The sequence below is a fragment of the Bos grunniens genome, chromosome 9, assembly GCF_055505025.1.
Source record: "Bos grunniens cultivar Pamir isolate PY7600 chromosome 9, Bosgru_T2T1.0, whole genome shotgun sequence".
Taxonomy (NCBI): domain Eukaryota; kingdom Metazoa; phylum Chordata; class Mammalia; order Artiodactyla; family Bovidae; genus Bos; species Bos grunniens.
The window spans coordinates 76,987,409-77,011,472 of record NC_141173.1 but is presented as its reverse complement, the minus strand read 5'-3'; the positions used below and the strand labels follow the sequence as shown (position 1 = coordinate 77,011,472).

The window sequence follows — 24,064 nt, the reverse complement described above, 5'->3', positions numbered from 1 at the left end:
CCTCAACTGGCCTCCAGTGAATTTAACACTTTAAGGGTCTGACAGCAGTGAGCAGGAGCACCCAAAGGTGCATGCTAAGGTGAACAAATGGACTCTGGGTGATTAGGACGTGTCAATGTAGCCTCATCGTTGGTTTTATTTTTTTTAAAAAGTATCGTTCCGGGAGTGATGATGGGTGAGGCTATGCATGTGTAGGGGGAAGGAGTATGTGGGAAATCTCTGCACCCTCCTTTCAATTTTACTGTCAAGCTAACATTGCTCTAAAATAGTCTTTTAAAAATAATAACAATAAAAAGATGGCAAGAGTGAAAGAAATGCAGTCTTTGGTGGCCATTGCCCTATTTCAAACCTGGAATTGTTTACCTCTAGAATTCTAGTTGTGTGAGACAATTAAGTGTGTTTACTGCTTAAAATCAAACCAAAAAACAAATAAAAAACAGTAATACGGAAGTTTAATCACACTCTCAGATCAAATTAGCTTAGTTGTAAGTCACAGCACATTTTACGCTGATTCACGCAGAAACCTCATTCTCAAGGGCTGCAATTAAGCTGTTCTTCCCCAATCTGTCCTGAGGCAATTGATTTTTGAGACCCCAGAGTAGGATGGATTTTATATTTATCCCTATTAAATCTGTCCTTGTCCAATGCAGCATGGGGTTGCAACCATGAAGAATTTTTGGAATTCTGATTCATCCAGGGTAATGACTCCCTCTTTTAGCTGAATGTCACTGCAGATCCAGAAAACACATATTTCAAACCTTCTTCTTAGGACTCCCTGAATTCATCTATACAGCTGTACCTCATTTTACTGCACTTAGCTTTATTGCCCTTCACAAGTATCATGTTTCTTTATAAACTGAAGGGCTGTGGCACCTGTGTGTCAGTTAAGTCTACTGGCACCATTCTTCCAATAGGATTTACTCACATAGTGTCTCTGTGTCACATTTTGGTAATTCTTGCAATATTTCAAACTTTTTTATTTTTACTCTATTTGTTATAATGATCTGCAATCAGTGCTCTTTGATGTTACAACTATAGTTGGCTGAAGGCTCAGATGATGTTAGCATTTTCTTTTACAAGAAAGTATTTTTTAGTTAAGGTATGTACATTTTTTTAGACATAATGCTACTGCACACTTAAGAGACTACAGTATGGTATAAACATAACTTTTATATGCACTGGGAAAATGTAAAATCCATGTGGCTCACTCTACGGTAATATCTGCATTATTGCAGTGATTGGGGACTGAACCCACAATATCTCAGAAGTGTCCACTCAAAAGAAATTTTTGACTATGCAGGGCAGCCCAGAGTTAGTTCATATACAAAACCCTGTTTTTTTTTTTTTAAGTAATAAAGACTAGAAAACTCTAAAAAAAAAAAAAAAAAAGCCTTAAAAGTTTATGGTGGGGGGCTTCCCTGTTAGCTCAGTTGGTAAAAAATCTGCCTGCAATGGAGGAGACCCCAGGTCAATTCCTGGGTCAGAAAGATCCGCTGGAGAAGTGATAGGGTACCCACTTCCGTATTCTTGGGCTTCCCTTGTAGCTCAGCTGGTAAAAACATCTGTCTGCAATGCGGGAGACCTGGGTTCAATCCCTGGGTTGGGAAGATCCCCTGGAGAAGGGAAAGGCTATCCACTCCAGTATTCTGGCCTGGAGAATTCAATGGACTGTATAGTCCATGGGGTGGCAAAGAGTCAGACACGAGTGAGCGACCTTCACTTGTTAATGAGAGGTCACAAGGGATGCTGAGAGGAAGATGCCCGGCCCCCCATGTCAGTGAAGTTCCCATGAAAACATGAGGTTGTAACTTACTGAGTTTGAGGGTTAAAAAAAAACACAAAACACTAAATGGAAAATCTCTGTAATACTAGAGAAAAGAGAACATAAGTGGCAGGTTGAAACAAACTTCTATTCATTTTCACAGTTACTTTGGAGAAAAGCAAAGAGTTTTTAATAACTTTAATTTTTTAATGTTTAAAAATTTCTAATGTTACTGCATATTGAAATATACATTCTCTAATTCGAATCTGCTAAAGGAAAAACAGTCATAATTTTCTTACTCTTTCATATTTATTGACACTGAAAACGTATTAGAGACCTCTCTAAACTTAAAGAGCAAACTATGAAACAGAAATGTGAAAAGATATCCACCAATGCTACCAATCCATGGCCATGCTGGAAGAATCCCCTGCAGGGTTGAACTCCACAGCACTTGTCACTCAGCCACCAAACTGCTTAAGAAGTCAGTGTTTATCTGTACCATTTTTCTGGATTCTACATATATGCATTGATATATGCTGTTTGCTTTTCTCTTTCTGACTGACTTCACTCTGTATGACAGACTCTAGGTTCATCCACATCTCTATGAATGACCCCATTTTGTTCCTTTTAGTAGCTGAATAATATTCTGTTGTGTGTGCACCACATCTTTATCCATGTGTAAAATAGCTAGTGGGAAGCTGCTATGAAGCACAGGAAGCTCAGCTCAGTGCTCTGTGATGACCCAGAGGGGTGGAATGAGGGGTTGGGGTGGAGGCTGGTCCAAGAGAGAGGGGATATATGTATACATATGACTGATTTACTTCACTGTATGCAGAAACTAACATATAAAGCAATTTATTCCAATTTTAAAAATCCTTTTTAAAAAGTCAATGTATTTATACAGCCAACAACTCTGCACCTTTGGAATTAGACTTACTACATATGGTGCAAAACAGAATGAACAAATGCTCAGAGAAGGAAGTGTATTTGTGCAATCTGACTTTTCTGATTAGACAAAATTTCTTTTTTCTTCCCAATCTCGTTCTGGAAACAAAACATTCACCAACTTAACTGTAGACTAGAAGACAAACCAAAATCATTCCAGCTTACCACCATTGCTCATGACACAGAATCACAGATGCTGGATGCATTTAAGATCTGAGCTGGTACAGAACTTGAGGTGTCTTTCTTGGAGTCCCTTACTCTCCTAAAAGTTAGATGTCATAAAAAATATTTCATTGCTATGTGGGCTTAGCATAGTCTCCAAGAGTCAGTGTCTGACCATATATACTCAGCAAGATAACGCTGTGCACAGAGAAATGCTGGTCAAGAAAAGAAAATCGTTATCCTCTCTGGTTATTACACAGTTCAATCAATTTCTGTTGGGGTCTTTAAACAGCTACAATTTAGAATGGTAACTATTTGCTCTTTCAATGCCAAGGTGGTCTGTCAATTTCTCTCATCCTGTTGGGGTAAGCACAGGATGTATTGTATACTGTACCTGTATCCCTGCCAAGGCATGTTGAGCCAGCTTCACATTCTTGGATTCCAAAGCCAGCTGGAGGGGCAGCAGGCATTTCTCCCTGGCAACACATAAATAAGGACCATATGTGAGCTCAGCAAGGTTGGCAGCCAAAGGATGCAAGTCTACACACCCACCCTCAAATGCCACCACACATGTACACTGAACTATGACCAGTAATGAAACTGTACCTGGAGTGAAAAAAAAAGAAAAAAACAGCAAAAATGCAAAAATGCCGTGCAGAAATCATAGCGTACCAGCAGCTCGCCTTCTTGAGATAGCTATAGAGAAAACACACACAAGGACTCAAACAATTGTTTTGGTGAACTAGTCATCACAAGGTAAGTCCCTTACCAGTCCATGAACATGCCTTGCTCTTTCCCAAAGTAATATAATTAACTGTATTCAGTACACCTGGGGTGTGTGACCCTAGAAAGCACTGTTTATATAGATTTCTAAGCCTTTGCTCAGGCCTCTCCCCGACCTAGCAAGTGAGGGCATCATCACCTGGACTACTCTGCCTCATCAATATAAATTGAAATTTGATACACTTGTCAATTTCTCCCCAATTCAAAGTGTTTCTTAATCAGCTGTACCTTTTTAAAAATTTTACATATTTATTTTTGTCTGTGCTAGGTCTTCATTTGGAGAAGGCAATGGCACCCCACTCCAGTACTCTTGCCTGGAAAATCCCATGGACGGAGGAGCCTGGTAGGCTGCAATCCATGGGGTCGCTAAGAGTTGGACACGACTGAGCGACTTCACTTTGACTTTTCACTTTCATGCATTGGAGGAGGAAATGGCAACCCACTCCAGTGTTCTTGCATGGAGAATCCCAGGGACAGAGGAGCCTGGTGGGCTGCCGTCTACGGGGTCGCACAGAGTTGGACACGACTGAAGCAACTTAGCAGCAGCAGCAGCAGCAGCAGGTCTTCATTGCTGCACGGGCTTTTCTCTTGTTGAAGCAAGTGGAGGCTACTCTCTAGTTGTGGTGTGCAGGCTTTGCATTGCTGTGGCTTCTCTTGCTGCAAAAGACTGGCGCTAGGCGAGTGGGCTTCAGTAGCTGTGGCGCGTGGGCTCTGTAGTTGCAGCTCCCAGGCTCGAGAGCATGGCTCAACAGCTGTGGAGCACAGGCTTTGTTGCCCCACGGCATGGGGGATCCTCCTGGACCGAGGGTCAAACCCACATCTACATTGGCAGGGGGATTCTTTACCACTGAGCCATTAGGGAAGCTCCACCTATAATTTTTGAATTAGCTCTTTAGTCACCATGAGGGTGACCTAAATTTTGTGATGGGACTTAATAAACGTGTTTTCAAAGCAGAAATACAATCAAACCACCAACAGCTTGGACCCATGAGAAGTACCTGACATCAAGTGAAAGACAAAAACAAAAAAAGCTTGAAAGCTACTTGCATATTTTGAAGCTTAAGAAAAAAATAACTGGGCACTAAAATATACCAGGAATAAACCAAGAGGACTACAAAGAGAAACCTATTTTTCTGTAAGAAGCATTCACTCTAAATAATTAAACAACAGACCAAGAATTTTAATCAACCCATTATTTCCCCACAGACTTACACTGGCACAACAAATGAAATGTTACTTAATTTTACCAGGCTCCTCCACCCTCACTTAAATCAGAGCAGCCTCATTTTATCTCTTTTATATTTTCAGCATAAACTGAAAGATTCATTGACTTTAGAGACTGTGAAAGCCACAGGGTAAGATTACACAATTTCGTCTTCGGGGGAAAAGCGTCACTGATGTAGAACACAAGGAAACAGAAAGTTAATTATAGCTCCGATTCCTTCCTGTCCACCCTGCAGTTTTTTCGTGGAATCCTCCATCAGCAGCTCCATGACAGATGGAGACAGACCCAGACACTCCCCCTAATGCCGGCCACAAAGAAAAAACCAGACTATCAGAATGAACGTTTTGCCTTCCTGATCTTTCTCAGTGTCCCCTTACTAACCCAAAGTTACAGTACCCCATTTTATATGACAATTGTTTCACAGTATAACCATTTTTCATTAGTAAAACCTTTGACAGGTGGATAAATTACCCAACGGTGTCACTTCCAGTTGGGTGGCTATAATTTTCTCGCTATTATCATGATCTTCTGCTTGTCTCGGTTATAAGGCAAGCATTGCTATACAGTCAAGCGAAAGCAGGAATAGCTAATTCCCCCAATTTTATTTCTGTCGCTTAATCATAACCAGTTTATAAGCTTGGAAAAATTAATTGGAAGTGTGAAAGTCAAGTGAGAATCACTAATAATGGGCCTGTTGTGTTCGTGCTCAATCATATCCGACTCTTTGCAACCCCATGGATTGTAGCATTCCAAGGCTTCTCTGTCCGTGGAATTTTCCAGGCAAGAATATTGGAGTGGGTTGCCATTTCCTACTGGAGGGGATCTTCATGCTGCAGGGATCGAACCCATGTCTCTTGTGTTCCCTGCACTGGCAGGCAAATTCTTCACCACTGTGCTACCTGGGAAGCCCCTAATAATGGGCTGATTGAGTACTAACAGAACTATAGAGGCTCATCTGTAAATCCTTGAAACAATCAAATTTCCACCAGGATTAATTGACTGTGAAAGAACTTTATCTCAAATTTTTGCAGTCAGATCTGCCAATGAGGGCATGGTAGCTGTGGGCAGACAAGGAGGTCCAAAACTCCTATAGTCTCATAGCCTGGAGCAGGGACAGTCTCTGTTGAGTGGCTGTGTGCTGAAAATGCACAAATATTACATATTTCTCACCAAGGCATCAAACAAGAGTGGATGCCACATTCAGCAGTAACAAGATCTTCCTAGAATGCTGAAACCCCTGAGCTCTGGGGAGTAGTAGTATGTTTGCAGATAAACTGCAGCATGCCCATACTGCTCTGCCATTGACTGTATTAGTCCTTGAAATCCTCATCACCCTCCCTTACCTACTTCTAAACTCACACCATTTGTACTGCAAATTGGAACTAGACTACTGATAAATGCCAGCACTACCAGGTCCCACCATGATTCCAGGGAACACCACTGAACTGCTCCCCAAGCCAGTCATGGTCATCAAGAAGAACTGGAAGATGTAATTGGTTCGGCTAGGATTTGGTCTTACTGCAAGGTACCATCATTTAGTGGAAAAACTATGGGCTGTGGAATCACACAGATCTGGATTGAAACCTTAACAATTCTAAAGTTGTGCAATCTTAGTCAAGACACTTAACTATTAAATTTTAGCTTCACAATCCATAGAAGAAGCACTTAAGACCAATCCTGCAGTACACAAAATGTGTATCAAGGATTGGAGAACTTTTTATGGAAAAAGAGGCTGATAAAAATTACATCAAGCATCGAAGACCATATGATCTCTGTGCTCATTACTCAACTCTGCCATAGCCCAAACCTGTCATAGACAACATGTTGATAAATGAGCATGGCTACGTTCCAAAAACAGGCAACAGACCAGATTTGGTCTGCCGGCTAGTTTGCCCAGCCCTGATATAGACAAAGGCCCAGCAGAGACCATGATTTAAAGCACAGGATAACAAGATCCAATCTTGTTGTAGTATCCAGAAAGATTTTTGCATAGGACATGGAGCATGGGTCTTGGAGGGGTCTAAGCAAGGCCAACTGTAGCACCAAGTTTTCTCTTAGAAAATCAGTGCTTTAAGGAAGCATACAGAGGGAGTTCATCCAGGTACCAAACCAAGGCACTCCATCCATCCAGTTATCCATCCAACTAACAACTGAGAGTCTGCTATGTGCAAAGCACTGTCATGAAAAGACCCAACAAGGAACAAGATAGAACAGATACTTTCATTTTATGCATAAAAGGAAAAGGAATAAAAACTACTTATTGTTTTGTGATTAAATCTACCAGTCACTTCAACCTTAAAATGGGCATTCTTACCCTTGTTTCATATTTGAGAAAATAGAGTTTCAGAGAGATTTGATAGCCTGCCCAAGGTTACACAGCTAAAATCTACTGGAAACAATCCGAACAGAAATCCATCTCACTCCCAAGACCAAGTTTCTTCCAACACCCTTTGGTGTCAAAAGATGAGAGCAAAGCTAGAATAGTTCCATTTCTTAATCTTTTCTCAATCATGGACACAAAAAGATCCTCTTCCTAGATAAGTATACGAATCATTTCAGGGGATTCATAGATCTCCCCCTTCCCCTGGGCTTTCCTGGTGGCTCAGTGGTAAAGAATCCACCTGCAATGCAGGAGATAAGAGTTAGATCCCTGGTCAGGAAGATCCCCTGGAGAAGGACATGGCAACCCACTCTAGTATTCTTGCCTGGGGAATACCACGGACAGAGGATCCTGGTGGGCTACAGTCCATACATAGGGTCGCAAAAAGTCAGACATGACTGAAGTGACTGAGCACATACATAGGTTCCCCCAAACTCTAACTCCACATCGATCCCAAGTTAAGAGCTTCTGCTTTCAGGAGAAAGGACCTGCCCAACAAGACAGAAACTTCTGTGTGTCAGAGAAGAGGCCGGGTTCCCTGGGCTCAGTTCTAGTAGGATGAAAAGCTTTGAAGTACTGTTACACTGAGCCCTGAAGCAAGGGAGAGAGAGAGAGGGGTGTATATGGGGTGGGGGGTGTGGTGGTATGTGTGGGGGTGGGTGTGTGTGTTGGTGTGGGTGGGTGTGTTGGTGTGTGCTGAGGGGGTTGACAAATGTCAGGATTCATGGCCTCTCAGCCCCAGCAACCCCCTAAATTAGTATCATGAGCCTCAAATCAGGACTGTAACAGGAAACGAACACATGTGGGGCCCAGCTGATTACACGGCTTGCTCTCTGGTATCATAAAAATCCTTCTGCCTTAATTTTTTAAGTGATTTTAATAAAAGAATAACAGGCTTGTTAATTGAGTCTCAGGATGAAATGTATAATGAAGATGCAACGTGGCACACACTCGGGCCCCTTTGCACAGACTGTTTTGGAACAAATCGCCTTTTGATCCTTCTAGATGCTGCCTCATTGGGGAACAGGCACACCAAAACCAACATTCAGTTACACGAAGGGATTATTCTTTATGCATGGGCATGTGCAAGTTCATGCTGGCCTAATTGAATAAAGACGGTGGCCCCAGGTTTCATGCCCTGGCATGTCATTATTTCTTAAAGAAGAATGATTAGCAGCTCTGCACACGCACAAGGCAGACATCATCCCGTGACAGTGTCTGGTCATGGCGAGGACACTAAGCCTATCTCTTTAACTGTGTTGTCACAGTTCACAGACCAGCTTTATTGGGCCAAGATAACAATGGACAGAGGGAAATTCAAATAGGTGAATGGGGGAAAGTTAGATTTATCAAATATTACCTTTAAATATAAGCACAAAAATGAGCTTCATGTAACACCAAATACATTTGCAAGTTTTAGGTTGACTCTTTTTTGATGCACTGCCTGGGATGGAGCAAAAAGATACCTTAGATTTCTGAGGTCTGCTGAAGCTCTATAATTCTAGGATTCTATGATCAAAGCCATTTGATCATTGAATAACTGTCTGGATTCCTTCATATATAACCACAGCTCTGATGGAACATCAGTGACCTGTAAATCCCAAGTACCTGTTCATATTATCATACTATCTTATTATGAAGAGATTTAATTGTCAACAAAACTAAGGGAGGTTAGATTTCCTGTCCAAGGTCACATGTTTGTAAATGACAGGGCTGTAATTTACATATTTTTTAAACAGGTTTTTTCTTCAACTTTTTATTCTGTATTGGGGTGTAACTAATTAAGAGTGTTGTGGTAGTTTCAGGTGAACAGCAAAAGGACTCAGCTGCACATACACATGTATCCATTCTCCCCCAAACTCCCCTCTCATCCAGGCTCCCACATAACATTGAACAGAATTCCCTGTGCTACACAGTAGGTTCTTTTTGGTTATCCATTTTAAGTCCATCCAACTCCCCAACTCCTCATCCCTTCCTCTCATCCCTTCTCACCAGCAACCATAAGTTTGTTCTCTAAGTCTGTGAGTCTCTTTCTGTTTTATAAGTTCATTTGAATCCTTCCTTATTAGATTCCACATATAAGGGATGTCTTCTTCTCTGACTTTTTAGAGCTGTGATTTAAATTTAGACCATCTGTCTTCAAAACCCCTGTTCTCTGGCCTCTGCCAGCAGGCAACTCCCCATTGCCTGTGGTGTATGCCACACTACTCTACAAAGAACAATCCCGGTGCCCACCAGAATGGGATGGGTATTGAATAAATAAATAACCTTACTGTGCAGGTCGTTCATGGAACAGTGTGTCACATTTGATGGTTGGAATGCAGTTATGAAAAGGTACACACAGTTTGGAGGAATGGGATACATCCGGTTTGGGATCTAGCTGCTGGGTTCAATGACAGCCATCACTTTTCCTAGTTTGAGTACAGAAGGTTTTCAGCCCCCTGTTGTGACATTCGAGATGTTATTATTTGTGTTTATGAATACTGATGCTTTCAACAGTTTGCATCAACACTGATGAATTTTCATTGATTAAGCTTTTGCCAGAGCCAATTCATGGAGCCAATTGGAACTGAACTGGTTCTTTGATTTTTTTCTGCAGTGCAGTTAAATTGTTTCTCTTTTATTTCTATTTTCACTCCTCAGATCAGATCAGTCGCTCAGTTGTGTCCGATTCTTTGCGACCCCATGAATCGCAGCATGCCAGGCCTCCCTGTCCATCACCAACCCCTGGAGTTCACTCAGACTCACGTCCATCAAGTCAGCGATGCCATCCAGCCATCTTATCCTCTGTCGTCCCCTTCTCCTCCTGCCCCCAATCCCTCCCAGCATCAGAGTCTTTTCCAAGGAGTCAACTCTTCGCATCAGGTGGCCAAAGTACTGGAGTTTCAGCTTTAGCATCATTCCTTCCAAAGAAATCCTAGGGCTGATCTCCTTTAGAATGGACTGGTTGGATCTCCTTGCAGTCCAAGGGACTCTCAAGAGTCTTCTCCAACACCACAGTTCAAAAGCATCAATTCTTCAGCGCTCAGCCTTCTTCACAGTCCAACTCTCACATCCATACATGACCACAGGAAAAACCATAGCCTTGACTAGACGGACCTTTGTTGGCAAAGTAATGTCTCTGCTTTTGAATATGCTATCTAGGTTGGTCATAACTTTCCTTCCAAGGAGTAAGCGTCTTTTAATTTCATGGCTGCAGTCACCATTTGTAGTGATTTTGGAGCCCAGAAAAATAAAGTCTGACACTGTTTCCCCATCTATTTCCCATGAAGTGGTGGGACCGGATGCCATGATCTTCGTTTTCTGAATATTGAGCTTTAAGCCAACTTTTTCACTCTCTGCTTTCACTTTCATCAAGAGGCTTTTGAGTTCCTCTTCACTTTCTGCCATAAGGGTAGTGTCATCTGCATATCATCTTCATCAGTAACCTCTATATTGAACAACAAAGATTAGATTCCTCCTTCAGGAACTGTTCTAGGTCTGAGGGATACAACTGTGAACAACATAAAATCCCACTTCTGCAGGATTTTGAGATGCCTTGGCAAGCCTATTGCAATTATTAAGTAGAACATATGAAACTGCTATTTTCTGTATATTGGGAAGGCTTGAATGTGCATAATTTTACAGGATACACTGTTAAAAAGAATCTTAAATAGATAATCAGCAAGGTTCTGTTGTATAGCACGGGGAACTATACTATCTTGTAATAACACATAAGGGAAAAGCATCTGAAAAAGAATATACAGATGTATACCTGAATCATTTTGCTGTTCACTTGAAACTAACACAACATTGTAAATCAACTATATTTCAATACAACTTTTAAGAAAATCCTAAATCATACAGTTATGTTCATGTCTGTGTGCTCAGTTGTCTCTGACTCTTCGTGACCCTGTGGACTGTAGCCCGCCAGGCTCCTCCATCCACAGAGTTTTCCAGGAATGAATGCTGGAGTGGGTTGCCATTCCCTACTCCAGGTATTGAATCCCTGTCTCGTGTGTCTCCTGCATTGGCAGGCAGATTCTTTACCACTGTGCCACCTGGGAAGCCCACGCTTGTGCCCCAACTTTCTCCCAAAATATACCTTTTTTATATTTCATTATAAATGGCCTACATGTACATTACAAAATCCAAACAATCCAGAGAGACGCAGCTAGGAAAATCAATTAGGGCACTACCTAAGAAAGAGCTGGGCTGAATGCTGATGATGGGTGTGTCCAGACAGTGGCATAGAGGAGCTTTCATTTTCTTTGTATTAATATTTTATATTTGTATTAATTTTAATAACTCTAGAGTAGATGGATATAATCTGAAGAAAATATTTTTAAAAATTTTATTGAAGTATAGTTGCTTTACAATGTTATTTCTGCTATACCGCAAATTGAATCAGATATATGCATACACATATCCCCCTTTTTTGGACTTCCTTCCCATTTAGGTCACTTCAGAGCATAGCGTTCCCTGTGCTATACACTAGGTTCTCCTTATTTATCTGTTTTATACACAGTAGTGTGTATATGTCAGTCCCAGTCTCCCAATTCATCCTGCTGCTTCTCAGTAGTGTCAGTCGTGTCTGACTCTGTGTGACCCCACGGACTGTAGCCCACCAGGCTCCTCTGTCCATAAAATTCTCCAGACATGAATACTGGAGTGGGTTGCCATGCCCTCCTCCAGGGGATCCTCCCAACCCTGGGATCAAACCCGGGCCTACGGCATTGCAGGCAGATTCTTTATCATCAGAGCCTTCAGGGAAGCCCCCAATTCACTCTACCCTTACTTAAAAGCTTTTGCACAGCAAAGGAAATCATAAACGAAACGAAAAGACAACCCTCAGAACTGGAGAAAATATTTGCAAAAGCAGCAGCTGACAGGGGCTTAATCTCCAAAATATACAAATAGTCTCATGCAGCTCAACATCAAAAAAACAATCCAATCAAAAATTGGATGGAAGACCTAAATAGAAGATGGAAGACCTAAATAGGAAGACCTAAATTTCTCTAAAGAAGACATACAGATGGCTAAGAGGCACATGAAAAGATACTCAACATCACTAACTATTGGAGAAATTCAAAACTACAATGAGGTTGTTACCTTACACTAGTCAGAACAGTCATTAATAAATCTGAAGAAAATATTTACAAAGCCACAAAGTCACTAAGCTCCTCACACAAATGGACATCACAGTATTTCCTTCTCCGGTTCATCTCAAAATGGTGAGTGAATTTGTACATACACAGAGAAAATATTAAATACGGAACTCGTTTCCTTCCTGGCACTTATATCTACAGTCCAAATGTTCTTTTAGGCAGTTACACCTACTGCTCTTGTTCATGAAGCAAACCCCCATTTACCTGATGGGCGTCACTATGCTAATAGGTTTGCTTTTGTAATGAGAGGACAACTGCAGGCGGCAAAGTAGGTTATCAATCACCTGAACATTTAAAAATGCCATCTAGATTTTTATCCTTGCTATTTGATATGTCTAATTTTAAAAATAAGCTGTAAAGGACTAGAAAGCAACATAAAGACAAAAACATTTTGTAATAGTATTCTGATAGGGAAATGGGTTTACCTTTTTCATTTTAAAGTTTTCATCTAATATTCTTGCAATATTTTAAAAATATAAAACACAACAGGTCAAGAAGATGTAAATTTTTCATTTCGAAAAAAATTTCCATATGACTTAAAGACATGTGTCATATATAACATTGTGTCAGTTTAATGCCTACAACAAAATGATTTGATACATGTATATGTTATAAAATAGCTACCACAATAAGTTTAGTTAACAAGACTCACCTCACATAGATAAAATTCTTCCTTCCTTGAAGATCTATTCTCTTAGTAACCTTCAAATACATTATGCATATTGTTACAGTCAGCATGCTGTACATTATATTCCCACAGCTTATTTATTTTTGAAAAAAATTAAACATGCCTAGGTATTTTCACCTGCAATCTAGGATTATCAATACTACTACTACCAAAAGATACAAATTCTGTGTAATCAAGAGGAGAAACACTAAAGCGTATGCTATGTCCAGCACAAAGTCTTGTATCCAATGGAATGGGAATACCACTTGATTTGGTCTTTTTTTTTTTTTAACTGGACTTGTTTATCTTTATAAGCTCAACCAATCTTTAAATGGACTTAATGTTTCTTAGGCATTTCCCATTTATTTATTCATTCATCCAGTAAAAAAAAAATAAAAATAAAAATAAGTCAGGTGGTATTCCCATTCTATTGGATACAAGACTTTGTGCTGGACATAGCACACTGGCTTTTTTCCCTTTGGATTGCATGTTGTGTCACTTTCAACTATAGGATTCCTAACTAATATAAGGGAGGGCGGCAGTGGACGTCAGAACTGTGCCACACACCAGGCTCAGGGCTTAGGCACACAATCTCTTTTAAGCCACTCACCAACCCAATGAGGAGAAAATGAACATTATCGATATTTACTGATGAGGGAGGTGGAGGGGAGAGAGGAACTCTCACTCTTGAACGAGGACTACAGCAGCAAAGGACCCCTGAACTCAAACTCTTTGGCAGCATGTGAGGTGCATGGTTACCATTTAACTCTCAAACCTTGTGCATTTCACACACGGCAAGACTGTGAAGCCCCCTTCATAAGGACACTCCCTTCCTTCTGACCGTGGTCAATCCATCCTTATACTTCCTCACATTCACTCCCACATCCATCATTCACACGTGAAATTTTAGATCTTTCCACTTATAAATCCTTCCTCACCTCCATCAATATACTTCTCAGTTCCTCATATAATCACTGTCTGTGGCATCATGGAAAGATTTTACTCTTTAATTCTGACATCTAAAACAATCTGGAAAAGTATCTCAAGAACTTAAAAATACTAGTATGCTTTAGGGGAATGAGAGGGTGGGATGAATTGAGACAGGAGCACTGACATATACACACTACCACGTGTAAGTGAAGCGAGTGAAAATCGCTCAGTTGTGTCCGACGCTTTGTGATCCCATAGACTGCAGCCTGCCAGGCTCCTCTGTCCATGGAATTCTCCAGGCAGGAATACTGGAGTGGGTTGCCATTTCCTTCTCCAACCATATGTAAAATAGATAGCTAATGGGAAGCTGCTGAATGGCACAGGGAGCTCAGCTCAGAGCTCTGTGATGACCTCCAGAGCTAGGATAAGGGGGTGGTGGGAGGGAGGCTAGAGAGGGAAAAGATATGGCTGACTTACATATGACTTACATATGGCTGACTTACGATGTTGTTCAGCAGAAACTAATACTATGTTGTAAAGCAATTAAACTCCAATTAAAAAAACACATTAAGAAAAATATTAGCATGCTCTGACCTAGGATTTTCTTTTTCTATTAACTTTTTGTAAAGAAATCAGAGATCTAGCAAAATCTCAAGTGCAAAGATTTATCTGTAGTTTTATTAATAAAGTAAATAAGCCTAAATAAATTCTAGCATATCTCTGAAATGGAATAACTTAAAATATCTTGAAAAGTTTTTATTAACACAGGAAAATGCTTTGAAATGTCAAAGAAATTAAAAATGAGAATACAATGGAGAAAATATATCATACCATGGTCCTACACTTGAATTAAAGCATATACACATACATGTGAGTGGAGGAGAGAGGCTGGAAAGAAATGGCTCAAAACTCCTCTAGAATTTGTCTCTGTCTTTTGGGAACATGGATGGTTTTGGCTTTATTATTTATATGTTTCAACATTTAAAAATCTTTTAGCAATAAAATAGACTACCTTTAGAAATAGAGAGGAAGTGAAGCTAGCCTTCTCCTACCTGTGCATAAACGCCCACTCCCTTCTCTTCAAAGCTTTGGCCTAGAATCCTGGAAAGCCATGTTTCCAGAAACAACTTCAATCTAATCTTTCCTGACCTTCCTCTGGGCTATCTTCATCTCTTCTATTAAGTCACCACTCTTACCACTTTATCAAAAGCAGGCAATATTCCTAGAATAGTTTCCCTTCCCTGAAGACATTTCCTTAGCATCTTTCAAACACTTAATGAGTTCCTTCTTTTCCCCAAATCTTTTGGACTGACAATAGGCTTGCTTACGACCCTATAGTTACTGTAGTCACATGTATCTAAACTCAGTCTGCCTAAATTAATCTTGCTTCTTTCTATGGCATGTTTTCTTATAATCAAGCTTACAGTGTAAATATGCTAACAGAATGAAACATACCCTAGGGGAATTGCTCTGCACTGCCTTGTTACATGCAACCACATATATTTTGTTAAATATCATATTTTTTTCATGATGAAAATGCTCCGACAGGCAATCCAGAGGCAAGACTCTGCCCAGAATCTCCGTCATGGAGGGGCAAGTAGGGAGAAACCACCATAACAAGCAAGATTTCTAACCTGAATACTCAAATCTTAGGGAAGAAGAGAAAATGAGCTAGACAACATATACCATATCATCACTATGAGCTGATAGTTTATGCAAATATGTAATTACCTCTTGAAAAACAGTAAGTTTGTGGTATAAACATCATTCAGAAACATATATATATTTTTAGAAAGGTAACTTAAAAAACAAATCACTTTGAGACAGAATTGTGATCTCCCTAGATTCTATTCAGAACTTACTAGCCTATTAAAGCTCATAAATAATACATGTATACATTTATTATAATAGCCTCTCAACATGTAAGCGTTGTGATAGCAAAATGGTGGGATTAAATGTAAAGTTACATTTTTCTGTGAGATAGAAATTTCCAGTTTTGACATCAAAATGCCTGTAAAACCAGTCTATCAGCAAATCAACACAACTGTCAGAACTAAAATTTGTATTCCTCACTGGCTAATAATTTTTGAGAAGATTTTTAGTAACAAAAAGATTTTAATATTTATGTAGCCTATAGGCGTCCAGGTTCTGTATGAAGTGTTAGGTGTGTAATGACGAATGAGAGTTCCTGCCAAGGAACTCTTGGAACTCTCACCGAACCAAGAACTCTCACTGAGAGCTAACACAGGTACAGGCAACACGCACTTTATTAAGGTGTACACAATTATAGAAGTACCATAGGGCGGGAGAGATCCTACCTAGAAAAATTCAAGTGTCTTCACGGACAAGGTGATACTCATCTGGTCCTGAAATGGAGGGGACAGTATGAGACTTGGTCAGTCAAGTGAGGAAAAGGGCATATCCAGCTGAGATTGTGAGTACAAAGGCAGAGTGGATTTATGGAACAGCCCAAGTACAATTATGACCCAAGGAGTCATGGCAGGAAGACTGGTGAGAAATGAGTTTGACAAAGTAGATTTGAGCCAGGTTTTAAAGGATCTTGCATGCAACACCAGAGAGACTGGTCTTGGCCAACTGAAAAGGAGAGCTAATAAAAGATTTTTAATCAAGGGAATAATGTGATATTAGACATTTTCCATAGAAATGGAACTGGCTACAATGTAGAAAATGGGTAAAAAGTATAAATATCATAGAATAAAAATTTTGGAGGCAAACTAATCTAGGTCAGATGAAGGCTCTGTCAACTACAACCTGTGCACTAAGTATTTAACCTCTTCAATTTTCATCTTATTCGTCTAGAAATACAGAAGTAATATAACGTACATTGAGAATTATGATGATTAGAGAAGACGCTATTAATACATTAGAAACATTCCTGATTGCCCAGGGCCAGCCTAACCTTCTCAGCACTTCTCAAGGCCCCTGGCCCAAGCCCCTTCTCTTCCACCCCTGGCTCTGTCCTGCCCCAAGAGAGGTCTAATGGGCACAGGTATGGACATCCTAGGCTGCAGGCAAATCTCAGACCACAAACCACACAAACAGCTGCCCTGTGGCCAGGCCTCAAGCCCAGAGATGTACATTCTTGTGGGTGCCTTGCCAAAGACAGAGCTGGCAAAAGGGCCCACGTGCCGTTTTTGTTTTTGTTTTTGTTTTTCCATGTGCCGTTTTTGGAAGGAAGCTCAGCATAATCTAAATAGGGGACTCTGAAGTCTCAAGTACCCAGAGCAGGAGCTGAGGTTGCAGGGTGGGCTCTGGGTGGGAATGCTCCCTTAGCCCTGAGGAGGAGGAGAACGGGGCCTCTAAAACATGAGCTCAGAGCAGGGTCCCACCTCACCCAGGGCTTAGGGTGGTATGATACTGCTTAGCTTGTTGTACACTCAACAGATGGTTGTTGTCATGATACTTTTATTACTGTCATCATAGTTTTGTTGTCATTATTTACTGGCAGCAGGAAGGCCTGGGAGAAGGAACTATACTCTACTGTGGCCCTAGGGCTGAAAACACGATGCAGTTCAGCCTGTGTTCAAAAATGGACAGGAGGAAACAGAACCTAGACGTGGCACAGGAGCAGAGAGGACCTACTAGAAGAATGGCTTTGAGGAAGGAAGTGGGTAGGATAATAACTACAGTTTTGTATATATGTTCTGAGTTCAAGATTCCTTTGGGCATCCAGGTACTAACACATAGAAAACTGGATGTACTCGTCTAGAGCTCAGGAAAAATTTAGACATTAGCCATCTAAAAGTGGTTGAAACCCTGGAAATGGGTGAAATGTCCAAGGAAAAGTTAATGATGTAAAACAGAAGGACAGAGCTTAGAAAAATCCTTCCAGTCAGTTTGTGGAGAGAAAAAAAATGATGCTAGCAAAGGAAAAGTCAAAGGAAGCTGTCAAAGTCAAGATGATGACAGGAAGAAGACTATCCTTCAAGAAATGTCCATCCTATACTGATATCCACCAGTCACTGAGTGTCCACTCTGTGCCAGGTATTAAGACTTGGCATATATGCATGATCTCATTTAATTCAGTACTTACAACTGAATGTGTAAGCACTGTGATAGATAATTATTTCCATATCATCAATGAGCTAACAGGCTCAGAGATAGTAAGTAAATTGTCCCATGTCACGTAACTATTATAAACTATTAGGTGCTGTTAGAAGCTTAACTCTACTGTTAAAACTTAGGAAAAAACTAGAACACTTTGTTCACTGCTGTAGAGAAGAAGGTATGGAAGAAAAGTGATGAGCCCATCCATTGGAAGAGGCTGTGAACTAGAACTTTCTCATTATGTTACCTTGTTTAACCCTCATGAGAACTGGGGCAGTGGACATTATCAAGTCCATTTTATAGTTCAAGACTTGGAGGCTCCCAGAGTCAAAGTATCCATGAACAGAGCTGGTAAATTAATGAGTCCAGACTCAAATGTAGGGATTACATGACACAAAAACCTACACTCCTTCCATAGCAACATGTTGCTTCTCCATCATTAGGGAACAGGAACTAAAAAGAGAAAGGCATCTACAATATGGAAACACAGACATTCCTGGAAATTAACCAAAGTAATAAAAAATATTAATCACCTAGCTTTCTTGTATTCTCCCCTAAAACAACCTGGCACATGAAAGCCAGGGCAATAAAAATCACTTCTCTCAGGACAAGTACAGTTAAGAATTGTTTGTCTGAACAGAGTTTTGGCAAGGATGTGGAGAAAAGGGAACCCTCTGCACTGTTGGTGGTAATAAATAATTGGTGTGTCCATGATGGAAAACAGTAGGGAGTTTCCTCAAAAAAACTAAATATAGAATTACCATATGGCCCAGAAATTCTATGTCTGGGTACATATTCAAATGAAATCAGTATCTAAAAGAAATATCCACATTCCCATGTGCACTGCTGCATTACTTACAATAGCAAAGTTATGGAAACAACCCAAGTATTCATCAACAAATGAACAGATAATAAAAAGGTGATAAATACCTACCTACCTACAGATAGAACCTCACATGATGAAATATTATTCAGCCATAAAAAGGAAGAAATCCTGCCATTTACCACAACATGGACGAACCTACAGAACACTGTGCTAAATGAAATAAGCCAAAGGTGAAAGGATAAATACTGCATTACCTCACTTATATGTGTAACTTTAAAAAGTCAAAGAGAGTTAAAAAGGTAGTTGCCAGAGGCTGGAGAGTAGGGAAATAAGGAAATGTTGGTTAAAGAGTACAAACTTTCAATTATGAGATGGATTAGTTCTCGGGAGCCAATGAACAGCTTGGTGACTACAGTCAGAAATACTGTACTGTGTACCTGAAATCTGTATACATGAATTTTGCTTAGAAAGAAGAACTTAAGAGTAATTTTCGCCACACACACACACACACACAGACTATGTGAGGTGTTAGATGTGTTAATTAACTTGATTATGGTAATCATTTCACAATGTATACATATATCAAATCAATACACCTTAAATATATACAATCTTACTTGTCAATTACACCACAACAAAGTTGAGAGGGAAGTGACATCTTTTTATAGTTTGACATTACAGTCTCTGTGCCCTGTTAAAAACTCTGCAGTTTTCTCCACAGGCATTGAAGTCACTTTCAGCCATCCACATACAGAGATAACTCCCTTTAAACAATTTAGTCAGACAGAGAACAATGATGTTAAATTTTATTTTCCCATAAACATCAACTTCTTCCAGCAGTAATATATTTGTGGTATTTTGAAGACTGAATATCCCAATAGACTCTGCACTGCAAGCACTTTCTAAAAATAGCTCTTGGGTGAAAGCCAAAAAGGTTAGTTTGGTTCCTTACTAGCTGCCTGCTTTAAACACATTATGCACTCTATCCTTCCCCTTTCTGAGCCTGTACAGTCGGCTGAATAAGACCTACATTATCTGCCCCACCTGATGCAAAGACCAGATTGTACCTTGTGATTAAATTTATTTTTAAAGGCTGGATTTGTGATGGGCATTACAATGCCAATTTGAAAGTTTCAGTTTTCAAACTTTAGGAAGTTACCTTTCAGCCTGTTTCAAACTGCCTTAATCACGATTACCCTCTAGGCAGCTGTATTTACATCAGCCATGGGCCGCTTTATTCTACTTAAAGTAATATCAAATCTTTTCTGTAACTGCATGACCTTCCTAAATGCAACATTCACTGGAAGAAAAATAAATGCCCAGTATTTGTTCACACACTGAAGGGAAGAAACAGTAGCAGACTGTCTTCATAGTGTTTTAAAAACCAAAAGACAGTAAACCAAGTCAGTAAGGGCTGCCTGACAACAATCCCAGTCCTGAGCCTAGAGATGGGACTGCAGAGAACTGAGCCATGACCAAACCAAGAGGGCTGTCCAGATCCTGCTTGTGGGCGTTAACACAAGTCTTCCGGGTGTTGTTATTCTTGGCAGGCATATCCAGCAGAGGTCACAAAGAACAAACGCAACACAGCCATTCCCAACAGGCTTGGCTGTAAATGCCCTAAATTCAACTACAGACTTAGTGAGTTTGCAAAAATGCGCATGCCACAAAACCAGCTTGAAGACAAGCTGAGGTCCTCAAGGCTGATAAAGATGTTCATACGGTAGAAAACGAAATTTGTCAATGAATTTATCAAGTATTCACATATTTTAAACACTGTAAATACGATTCTGCTATAATTACTATTTTTACCCATAAAATCACACTCTATAGACTCTTCTAGCCAAAGAAAAGAATCTTTCTTTTTCCAACGTAACAAAAGGAACCCCACTCAGAAAACTGAGAGTAACTGACTTGACCACGTAAACCCTCTTCCGGCTGTACAAGATGCCCTGTTACTAAAGGGTGATTTTGGCCCACTGTCCACATCATGGTGTTTATCCCAGCATATTGGAAGACATCATGGCACTCTCAGTCCCTGCCTGAGGAGGCAGGAACATGCTGAATAGAATCAAAATGACCAGCAACCCTGATGCTGAAAGACAGGGTCAAGTCAACTCAGGAAATAAATTTTCAGGCTCAAGTTTATGGGCCCTTACTCACTGCCACACTCACAGTGGGTAGCTGTCCTCTCTCCCTGGAGACAAAGAAGAACCGAATGTCCCTATGTAGGCTGAGCTCCACTCAGTCATCCCCAGAACCATCTCTTGTTCGAGTGTCCAGGCAGCCAGATCTGCCCAACTGAAAGTTCAGGATTCTGGGCAGAGAGCCCCCTTGCTCTGGTGGAAGAGGGAAGGCCATAGATCACAGAATTGTGGGAGACAACGGAGTCTGGTAAAAGAATTCTGGCACAACATGGAGGTTTAGGATTTCATTTTGGCCAACAAACATAGGGTATAATCCTGACCATGTTGCTGAGCTCTCTGGGGAACGTCGCTTCTACTCCCAAGACACCAGGGAGGTTCTGCCCTTCCCAGCCTTCTTGATTAGACAGATAAACTGAGGAGGAGATATGAAAAGGCTTTTCTTTGCCCCTGCCTCCCTGCACATTGAGGGATCTTAATTCCCCAACCAGGGATTAAACCTGTGCCCCCTGTAGTGGAAGCAAAGCACTTCCACTAAAGTCTAACCACTGGACCACCAGGGAAGTCCCTGAAAGGGTTTTAAATCAAACACTTTATAGAAGTATCAGGGAGGCGTAGTGTTAAGAGCAGTACACTTGAAGAAAACTTCTTTAGTCCTGACTCAGGCACCTGTGTTCTTTTTAAGTCTCAACTGTTTTATCCACACGATAGGGATATATCTCTATCACCTCTTCAAATTCTAACAGCCTCTGCTTTGAAGTGTGTGGTTAGCAGTGTTAGCAGCCTTTTCCTTAGCAACTAGATTCCAACTTTGTTTTGGCTGATAGTGTCAGTCAGTTAAATCACTAAGTCGTGTCCGACTGTGCAACCCCACGGACTGCAGTATGCCAGGCTTCCCTGTCCATCATCAACTCCTAGAGCTTGCTCAAACTCATGGCCATCGAGTTGGTGATGTGATCCAACCATCTCATCCTCTGTCATCCCCTTCTCCTCTGGCCTTCAATCTTTCCCAGCATCAGGGTCTTTTCCAATCAGTCAGTTCTTTGCATCAGGTGGCCAAAGTATTGGAGCTTTAGCATCAGTCCTTCCAATCAATATTCAGGATTGATTTTCTTTAGGATTGACTGGTTTGATCTCCATGCAGTCCACAGGACTCTCAAGATTCTTCTCCAACACAGTTCAAAAGCATCGATTCTACCCCTGATAGTGGCTGATAGTGTGATCAGCCCCAAATGGTAGATTAAGATTAGTCTAAGCCTTTCCCAAGAATCCTGTTTCCTACTTTTTCAGCTTCTCCTCTGGCTCTGAAAAACCTTTTGCTTTCCTGATATAAAGGACTAGACCTGTTTAGCTGGCATTGCCCTTCTGCTTTCAGTCTTTTTGCCTTCTATTTTGGATGAACATGTGATGACTGGAACTGCAACAGCTTTTTTGTGATGTGAAGAGCCAACTATGATGAAAGGCCAACAGAATCCTGGATATACCAGTGTGAAAGGCCTACCTCCAGACTGGGTATTATAAGAGGAAAATAAGCCCCATCTCATTTAAATCACTGTTAGGCTTTCTATTATTTACCACTGAATGCACTTATAACCCATACACCACTCTGATAAAACTTATCCCTAGAGAAGAGCCAATATTTAAGTAACCTCATATGTGCCTCTGCTTCGACACATTGACCAAAGGTGAAAGGGGAAATGAAGGAATAGATAGGGGCATTCATTCCTATCCTAACACATCTAAATGACAGGTATTCAGCAAATATGCAAAGACATAGAATATACTAGGTAAAAGAACAATTTTCAAGTCAGATCTGTATTTGAACCACTATTGTATATTAGCTATGTGTGTGTGTGTAAGTTGCACAGGTGTATCCAACTCTTTGTGACCCTATGAACTGTAGCCCACCAGGCTCCTCTGTCCATGTGATTCTCCAGGGAAGAATACTGAAGCGAGTTGCCATTCCCTTCTCCAGGGGATCTTCCCAACCCAGGGATCAAACCCAGGTCTCCTGCACTGCAGGTATGTTCTCTACCAACTGAGCCACTGGGGAAGCCTATATTACCTATGTAACTTCAAGCAAATGGTTTTTACCACTCCAATCTGTTTTATCATTAAAACATAGGTTATATTAGAATCTATTATATTTATTATAAAATTTAATAAAGACAATACATAAAGTCACTAGTACAATTCTCAGTGTAGATTAAGGCTCCAAAATTGGTAGCCTTCAGTACTGTGGGGGCAGCAACATTATATATATATACCAGGGCCCCTGAGTATAAAGACAATGGCATTTAGGGTCTAGCTTGTGGAATACACAAGTAAATCAGTTATTTCTGCTGGTGAGACAAGGCTATGATATCTACCTGTGTACCCACACTGTAGGAGAGAAACTTGGCCCCATCTCCCAGCGCCCACATCTTTAGATGCCACAGTTGTTTCAGCTCTCCTATTCCACCAGTTACCAAACACTCAATTTAGATTTCAACTTGACCTGCAGAAGAAATAAAAAGGACAACAAAATGGCCAAACGACAGCTAGAAAAGAGGGAAAAGATCCCACTAATAGATCTTCAGGTTTGTTCACAACTCCGTGTTCACTGGGCAATCCTCCTACCCTCGGGTCCCTAAGGGTCAGGGGGATTCCTTTAGGAGAGTATACCGGGGAGGGTGCTTTCAGGTGGAAGTGACAGGAGATCCAACTTCCCTGAGAGGCTTAAACAAGGAGGCAGGCTGGCTTCAGGATAGGATAAGTCCATGCTCTTATGGCACAACCAAGAACCCAGGTTCTTTCCATCTTCCTGCTAATCCACCCTCAATGTGTCAGCCTTATCCCCTGGCTGGCTCCCCTCATAGAGGCAAAACAGCTATAGTTGCTACAAGCAACACACAAATGTGACAAGTTTCAGAGGAAGACAACTTCAACCTTCATAGGACTGAGAGAGCATCTCTCATACTCCATTTTGATACATGGGGTACAGGGCAAGCCCATAGCCAGACAAGCTGGTCCAGGCTGCAAGGGG

General features: G+C 40.8%; 1 protein-coding gene across 9 annotated transcripts in view; it reads right to left on the bottom strand.

Moving 5' to 3' along the window:
- Positions 1–24,064, bottom strand: part of ARFGEF3 (ARFGEF family member 3) — a 178,504-nt gene that overhangs the window by 130,147 nt on the left and 24,293 nt on the right. For 6 of the 9 annotated variants that reach the window (XM_086318045.1, XM_086318047.1, XM_086318053.1 and 3 more), the window contains one exon: positions 3,264–3,345. In XM_086318045.1, coding sequence (XP_086174171.1) covers positions 3,264–3,345 — 82 coding nt within the window. Of the gene's footprint in view, positions 1–3,263; positions 3,346–3,475; positions 3,566–24,064 lie in introns of all 9 variants that reach the window. The other 3 variants (XM_086318044.1, XM_086318046.1, XM_086318048.1) reach the window with 1 other exon arrangement.